Genomic DNA, 8878 nt, shown 5'->3' with positions numbered 1-8878 from the left:
TCATTAAATGACTTGGCCTGTGTTCGCGAAATAATATTTTAAATAGACTTGCGTTCACGAAAGGTGGAATTCTATGGAGGAATCAGTTGGAGGTAACCCATTCTGAACCATATTATTAACTAGAATTCAAAAACTGTTATCAAATTTCGATGAAAAGTGCTGGCTTCCTGCCATGGATACAAGCGTACATCACGTCTAGAAAAAAGTGAAAGATAAAAAATGAAAGAAAACGTGTGATTGCGCTTGAACGTCTTAGTGGTTAAAAGATTTTATTTACAACACATCTTTTGTTTCCATTGTTTTAGGACGAGTTCGAAATGCATCTCTGATTATATTTATGAAGCCACATAACAGTCACAGTCCTTACTACGTAAACAATAGCAGCTTTTCTCACCCTAGGAAACCAATTACATATTGACTTAAATATCTGCACCTGACAACGACACTGAACGCGGCAGCCAATCAGAGAATGATTTAAGACAGGAACTGAATAACCTTTCGTTACGCGGGTTGGCAATTTCGTCCTACAAATGTAGCTGCGTGATTATCAGTTGAATTGAACGAATCATTCATATTACAAATGGATGTTTACGAACTCGTTTTCGATTTACTACACGCACGGAAAGTTCAAATCAAGACTGTTCATAAGGGACTGCGATGTTGCTTTAGAAAAAAAACTGAAAACAAACTGATTACAACATTGTTAAAACATGATTAGCCATTTTTTTATAACCTGTCATCTCAGTTTTCCCCTTTAGACAGAGGCTTGATGCCAACAGAAAACGTCAACTGTTTACCTCGGTTTCACTGTGTATTGCTTTGCTAAGCCGATGAACGTACGTGGAGAAGCCATTTCTGAACATACTTAAATTCATATAGTGGATAAGTATTATGCTACATGCCTTACTCTCTGAACATTTCGTAGACCAACCCTGTCAGCCGGGGTGACAATTTGCCATGTAAACGTGTCAAGGTGGGGTAACCTGCCTAGTCGGGGTGTGTTCATGGCAAAAAGTTCAAAAGCGAAACATGTATGTTTTAAAACTTTCTACATTTCCTAGCCGTCTCATGGCAGAAATCACCAGAAACCGCAACGGACGCACAACGAGTGTAAAGTGTTCACACTACGGAATATTTAGTGTTGTAAATCGACCATATTTGGTTTCCCAAACTATTCCGTATAACGCATTAAGTCAACGGTTCCTCGCGAAACCAAACACCGCGTAACACAACGCGTGACGCTTTCATGAATAAATACATATGTGTCCGAGAATTAATCTTTCGTCTTTTTCGAGATGTAAGCTTGGGACGCCTCTGCTCAAACTCCATAACTGCAAGCGCAACAACAACCTCAAGAAACCTCACTCCAGCACCCCGGGGTTGTAAGATTGCATGTAAACGCATTTTATTCTTCGACCATCCCCCACCTCCATGTAAACAGGCCCTTACTAGGCGGCTGTGCCCGGAAAAGTGGCTTCAAGGTGAAACCGAAACACAAAAAGGTGGTAAACAGAAGACATGCTAGCGTCTGTTTACAGTGAAGCTCATTGAAGCTCATTGGCGAAGGAATAGAGCACCTAGGCGAGATAATCCGTTATTACCGTTATTTCCGGCCAATTACCTGCGGGTAATCTGTTAATTATTCCACAAACAGTTGTTGGTGCGGGTTCTAGGAAGGTGCGAGTAATACGATAATTTTTAAAGCTTCCGGTATAGTTTTAAAACTATAAGCAGGAAAAAAACAGAGATGATAAGATCCACCAAAGATACTCTTCAAAAAACCTGTGAATTAATTCATTTATTTCAGCAGATTGTTCGTTATAATAAGAGACTTTAATGCTCTCGATGAAAGCCAATGCAAATCGAAAACATACAAAACTCGATAACAAAGCTTTTATCCTGTTTGTACTCTTACTTTCCAGCCTTTCAATTTCAAAAAACAATTCTCACTTAAACGGGAAGTGAACATGAAAATAAAAGAATTTAATAGTGAAAAAGTTGGCTTCAAAGCAGTTCACACGAAAATGATGCTGACATATTATGACACGTTCAATTCGTGGGCTGCTTAATTGATGGCGCGACAGAATTTTCGACGCATCAATGTAATTTTCTTAGCTAGCACTGCCTTGAGTTAAAGAGTATTTTCCCCTTTCAAGCGATTTCTTCGACTCGTAGATTTCGAGATATCGATTTTTTTTTGAGAACATATTTTTATAAGTGGTATCATTCTCAATGAAACAGCGAAGACAAAAAGTGTGAAAATTTATTAATTGCACGTAAAAGGATATCATGTCAACAAAAAAAGAATTAGGAAAATTTGTATGAGTCGACGATTTTCTTTTGTTTTTGGGTGCGGGTTATCTGCCAGTGCGGGTAATCTGTTGAAATTTTCTTCTCGTTATTACAAAAATTGACCGATGCGGGTAATCTGCCGCGCGGGTAAATGGACGGAAATTACGGAATATTCCTCTTAAAAAATTTTTTCTCTCAACTATTGCTTCATGTGGAGCCCTCAATTACATCAACTGCAATAAGTGTGGACAGACTTCTTGCGCTGTTGTTGGGTCTGAGATACAGACAGGTTGTTACATCAAGGCGGATCTGAGTAGTCATAACATGCTTCTGGTTTTAATCGGTCTTTCTAACCATTTTTCACTCTATCATTATCACCCTTTTTAGCCCTATTTCAGCTGTTTTTTTTATTCATAGTTCTTCTGTTCGTTTCGGCCTATTCTTACAGCAAGGTCAAAGTTCGTCTCCGCCACTAAATGCGGCTTTTACGAGGCAATATTTTCCAAGAACATTCGGCTCGTAGAGGCGTCGTGCCAACTGAATTGAATATAGCACGTTACAATAACACAGTTTCCGCCATTGCATGAGTACAGCTCGGAATATTTGTCTTCTATCTTACTATCATACTGGATTCTTTTTCACAAATCCAAGTTTTCGTGACGTCAATTTACTTAAACTAATCTCTCAACCCCTTTCTTTACTGCTGGAAAATCAGGGAGGCGAAACAAGCTATAAAGGACACAATTAGACAGTAAACTGCCGTTGTGAGCCACACTAAACCCAGGTGTTGTACAAAAAAATGCAAAACTCTGTGGGATGGACAGCTAAACTCATGACTTTTTAGTGTACAAGTTTTATATTCAGGCCATTGAAACGCCACGAGAAAGAATCTCTCTATCAAGGTGGCGGTTGTTATTCCACTAGTCTACAAAGAATGGCTTACAGTTGGGCGACAACATCCTCCCAATTGATCATTTTGATGTTAAAGGAATATTTTCCGTCACTACAGAGTGGCAGTAAACCACAGCCTCAAACTTTAATTCAACCATTTCTTGCTGAAGCATTAATAACTTGCCTTGATCATTTCAAGATGTTACTAGGATTGTAGGAGAGAATTTGAGAGATTCTGAAGAAAATTAGAATAGGAACAAATTTAACAAAACTGATAAATAAAACGGGTGTTTTTACTGTATTTGAAAGTCAAATTGGAACATATTTACCCACGACATATTTACACAACAAAGGAACCAATTAATTGCAAAATACTTCATTCCTCAGCTGGTAGAAACAGGATCTTTTAAAATGAATGCTCCATGGCCATTTATTTTGGACATAAGATATATGACTGCCCGTATCACAAAGTGAAAGAGAATTTTCATCATCATCAGAGCAGGCCAAAACCAAACTATTCAAGGCTTTAAGGGAATTCAAGATAATTTGTATGGTCGTAAGTAATTGTGCTTAGCCCATAACGTCACCCACCTGCGCCTTACAAATCGACCTACTCACGACATATTTACACAACAAAGGAACCGGTCAACACGATTAAACATTTTGAAGTCTCACAGCTAATAACACCAAAGCAAAACTGACCAATCAGTTTACACAAAACTAGTTTTGTAGACATCGACTGACGAAAACTCTTCACTTTCCGCTACGTGCAGTTCTCGAAACATCACTGAGCCACTATAACCAACAACAGTCCTTCTCAGAACTACTCTCACCCGAGTGATCACAGTACACCATCAAAATCAGTCAAACAGGAACAGTTTACAGTAGCAAACATTTGCCTTTCTGAGAACAAACTCTCTGTTGCCGGCTTTGAGAAAAATGCTTAACACCACTGATGAACATACAAACTCCTCATTTGAAGTCAGGTATCCGGCGTCACTTGTGGGGATGTCTGCAGCATTTGCAGCCTTGAACACTTTTTTCTCCATCACCGCGACACTTGGCAATATTCTCATCCTACTTGCTCTTAACAAAGTGACTTCGATTCGTCCTCCAACGAAACTTTTGTTTCGATGTCTGGCGGTCACCGATCTTTGTGTTGGATTGGTAACACAACCGCTGTTTACAGTGATGCTTCTTGCCAGCTTAAACTTTAATGAATATTTTTATGTTGATTTAATAGAGGGGATCTCATCTATAGTTCTTTGTGGTGTCTCCCTCTTGACCTCAACTGCAATAAGTGTGGACAGACTTCTTGCGTTGTCGTTGGGTCTGAGGTATAGATACGTTGTTACATTAAGGCGGGTGCGAGCGCTTATTATCTCCTTTTGGTTCCTAATTGGTGCTTCGGTTGGGTGTGCCTCCATTTCAGGAATTAACCTTTTTGTATATGCTGTTGTGATACTTATTTCCCTTCTTATTTCGGCCATCTCTTACGCTAATGTCCATTTCCGTCTCCGTCACCAACTGTTTCATGTACAAGGCCACGTTCACCAACGACAACAACTTCCTCCCAATGGCGTTGTACCGTCTGCATTGAATGTAGCGCGATACAAGAAAACGGTTTCTTTCATAGCATGGGTACAGCTTGGATTATTTGCTTGTTACTCTCCTCTTTGTATTGTTTTAATTTCATTCCATTTTGAAGAGTTTTGGGACCTTAATATAATTTACTTTTTCCTTTGTTTACTATTCTTAAACTCATCTCTAAACCCTATTCTTTACTGCTGGAAAATCAGGGAGGTGAAACAGGCAGTAAAGGACATAATTAGACAGTTAAACTGTTGCTGTGAGCTAAATTGAACCTTTGTGTAGTAAAAAACAATATAAAACTCTGTGGAAAGAAAAAAACGGCTGGACCTAAATACAAGTTTTATTCTGACTACAGAATTGCCACGTGATCAAGAGAGGATCTCTGTATCAAGGTGGCAGTTGTTATTCCCCTGGTCTACAAAGAGTGGCTCTATACGTTGGGTGACAAAATCTTCCTAAATAATCATTTTGATGTTGTGTGAAGGAATATTTGCTGCCACCATAGGGTGCGACTGAGCCACAGGCTCTCCTACAATCGGCGGGACCAAAACAGCTAAAACAGAACCTACACCAACCTGTTTTCTAGTTCAAACAGGTATAAATATACTGAACACCGCTGAACTCTTTTGTTCACCGGCTACTGAGCAAAGCTGCAAAGCCAACGAGTTTGGGAAAGGAGAACCAGTTGTGGTCTACGACATGACACTCTAATCATATTTCGTCTTTCCTCTCAGAACAATTGAAAACTCACCTACATCCAACTGGAAACGTGTTAGAGTACATTGATACCAGGCAGTTCAAACCTTATTCACATATAAATATAGCTCGATAGCGCTGAAGCAATTTGGCAGTAAAGGAAGAACATTCCATGACCTATAAATTATGTATACAAAAAAAGCCTACGTGCACTCCCTCGGACCCTTTTAAATGTATAGTAAATGAAAACTAGGCTGTTTATTATAGATATTTTTGTTTGACATGTCTCTTTTTTTCTCTTTCGCTTGTGACGATCTGGAGGATTTCTTCCGTTTGACAAAAATATTCAAACTTGAAGCATGTGACATAAAAATAATGTTTAGCGAACGTTTATGTAAACTCAATAGAAGAATAAATTTAACAAATAATGACACTTCATCAGCGATTTTTTCCATTTTTCTTTGCTGAAACTTTCCTAACTTCCCTTCTTCATCGTAAGATGTTTCTAGGAGAAAAAGGAACGGCGATCCATTATTGATGCCCATTATATTCACCACCGATCTGTTCGTCTCATCAATTAGAAGCTGCACGCAGCTTGAACAAGAAATGATTGACACATGTCTAGGCAAATCGAGCTTGTATCACATGATAACATCTTTCATAAAGAAAAAGCCATGCTGAAAGTTTCAAATTAATGGCCTAAAAGAGAAAAAGTTCTTTGTTCGCGTTTTGTCCTTTCTTGATCGTAAATGCATGTATTTACTTTACGGTCAATACATGAAATACCTTTACGTCAGGGTAACCTTTAGATATAGAGAATTACAGAAGGAATAAATTATAACAAAAACTGATACTGAAATGTGGCCGATGTTTTCACCAGATTTGAATGTCAAATTGCAAAATGATTCATCCCTCAGCTGGTAGAAACAGGATCCTTTACAATAAATGCACTTTTCATTTATTGCGGTCATAAGAAATATAACTGCCATATAACTTAAAAGAATAATTGCATCCTCATCCTCATGTTTCTTGTATTTATACTAATTTTGATGGACGGGCTGCTGACTTCGCTCAGTGTTGTTTTTAAGATATTTGTCCATTTAGACTACCATTTGGTGCGCTGAACGATATTGACGGATGACATAGCTTTATAAAAGGGCGCGCTCTGATTGGTTAATACACTTGATCGATTTGCCTGTGGGCTGCACGCTGACGTCAGTTTGTTTTCCTTTTTTTCCACACGAAACGAAAGATGTTGAAAGTCTCAGTGTTATAAAAGAAACGGTAAGCGTGCAGTGTGCAACTATGGTCATGATTCATATTAACAAGGAGCTGTACACGTCACTAGGTTTGTAAATGCGTGACTTTCGAACTTGCGTGACATTTGCGTTACAGTTGGCCTTTGTGCCATTTGATTCCTTTAAATAGTTTTTCTCTCCCGCTTTCATTAATCGCCTGTTCATGTTCGGAGTGCATACAAAGTTAATTTATAAAGTGTGATTTCAAGCCACCGGCGTATAGGGACTGATATGTAAGTTGTTTTCGCTTTTTGTTGTTTATCTCGTTTCGAGCAAGCTCTTTCGTCCTTATTTGTATATATATTTTGTGTTTGCCGTAGCATTTGGTTCATTTGTTAGTTCTTTTATTATGTTAGATTCATTTACGCTGTTAAGTCGCCACGTGTTTAATTGAATACAATCTATTATATAAGTCCCTTTTTTAATTCGTTTACAGTTTACGAGATTGATTAAAGTTATGTCCCTGTAATATATCCCCTGGATTTGGTTGGCATTTTTCTCCGGTCACGATTTTCTTGGTATTTCATCGAGCCTTGATGTTCGTTTGCCGCAACAGTAAAATATCACCAATTGACGCCTTTGGCTGGAATTAAAATTCGTTGAGGATGAGCGATAGTGGTAGTCGATCGCCTCGAGCTACAGTTCGAAAGATCCTCTCATTGGAGAAGGAACAAGCAGAAGTTGAAATTCCGAATGAACAATGCGATTTAAGAGATCTTAGTTTAGACGAAGCCAATAGTCCTCGTGGCAGGAAACACGATCCTCCAAATTTGAGAGAACCGCACGAGCGGACTTTGACTGACAAAGGCAGAGCCTATCAATTGGAAATTCGCGCTTTAAAGAAACAAGAAGTGGAAAACAAATTGCGTAAACATGTTGGAAGAATTTACTCATTGCTCGACTCCCACCCGGGTACCGAAGAATTAGAAAAGGAAAGACAAATCCTGGATGTAATTAAAGAGGAACTTAACCAGGCATACCGATCGTATGATGAGTTACTTGATGATGAAAGCGCTAAAGGTGCCGCTTACCGATATTTCGATTTGTGCGATCGGGAGTTTATCGAATGTCGAGTGCGACTATCCGAAATCCTTCGTTCAGTCGAACAACGAGAGCATGAAAAATTCGAATCTAATAGGCAAGAAACTGAATCAAGCCGTTCTGGAAGATCAAGGGTTTCAGGTTCTTCAAGATCTTCTAGGTCGTCGGTCATGTCAAAGAGAGTAGAGGCGGCGACCAGAGCAGCGAAGCTAAAGGTCGAAATGAAGTACCTGGATCAGGAAACCAATTTAAGAAGAATTCAGCTGGAAAGGGAGATCGCCTTAGCAGATGCTGAAGAAGAAGCTATCAAATTGGTTATGAACGAAGAAGTGAAAAATGGCATAGTTCGCGAAGATATGAAATCTGATGAGAGATTCGAACGAAATTTCCGCGAAGCTAAATTCGATGTCGGAAAAACTGTCATAAAACATGAACCTTCATTGTTGAGACCGGAAGCACTTCCTTTCGCGCCGTTGACGCCGCCAATAAGACCAGCCGCTAGTCGAGTAAACAATTTCGCTCCAGAGCGAGACGAGCCAACAACACATCAAGAAGCGACTCTTAAACAAATAGTCAGTCTCCAAGCGAAACAAGCGGAATTAAGCGCTCTAATTGTCAACCAGCAAAGAGCCAGTACGCTTCCTTCTCAAGAACCGCCTGTCTTTAAAGGAAGTTATTTCGATTACCCGACATTCATAGCTGCCTTCGATGCCATGATAGAGAAGAAAGTTGACTCAGAAAAGGATAAACTGTATTTTTTGAGTAAGTATACTTCCGGCAAAGCCCACGAAGTCGTAAAAGGTTTCTTGACCTGGGATTCTGACCAAGGTTATGAAGAAGCTCGTAAGCTCTTGGCTCAGCGCTTCGGCAACCCATTTCGAGTAGCGGAAGCTTATAAGGCTAAATTGCGAAATTGGCCGCAGATCGTCGAAGGAGATAGCTCCGGTCTTCAAGATCTCTCTGATTTTCTTGTCCGTTGTGAAGGAGCCATGCAGTCCATGAAGTACATGGAAGATCTAAATTCAACAAGGTTACTACAGGAAGTAAGCACAAAACTACCCTTCAAG

General features: G+C 39.4%; 2 protein-coding genes across 2 annotated transcripts in view; both read left to right on the top strand.

Moving 5' to 3' along the window:
* Positions 1 to 3888: 3888 nt before the first annotated feature.
* Positions 3889 to 6004, top strand: LOC136278096 (adenosine receptor A3-like). Its single transcript, XM_066161356.1, has one exon. The coding sequence runs from the start codon at positions 4123 to 4125 to the stop codon at positions 5044 to 5046; it is 924 nt and encodes a 307-aa protein (XP_066017453.1). The 5' UTR covers positions 3889 to 4122; the 3' UTR covers positions 5047 to 6004.
* Positions 6005 to 7375: 1371 nt separating this feature from the next.
* The window catches only part of LOC136278067 (uncharacterized), a 6318-nt gene continuing 4815 nt past the window's right edge, over positions 7376 to 8878 (top strand). The window contains exon 1 of the mRNA XM_066161268.1: positions 7376 to 8878. This exon is cut by the window's right edge and continues 4815 nt beyond it. Coding sequence (XP_066017365.1) covers positions 7376 to 8878 — 1503 coding nt within the window.

Source organism: Pocillopora verrucosa, chromosome 14 (genome assembly GCF_036669915.1).
Source record: "Pocillopora verrucosa isolate sample1 chromosome 14, ASM3666991v2, whole genome shotgun sequence".
Classification (NCBI taxonomy): domain Eukaryota; kingdom Metazoa; phylum Cnidaria; class Anthozoa; order Scleractinia; family Pocilloporidae; genus Pocillopora; species Pocillopora verrucosa.
Note: the sequence above shows the minus strand (reverse complement) of the source record. Positions and strands in the feature narration are given on the sequence as shown.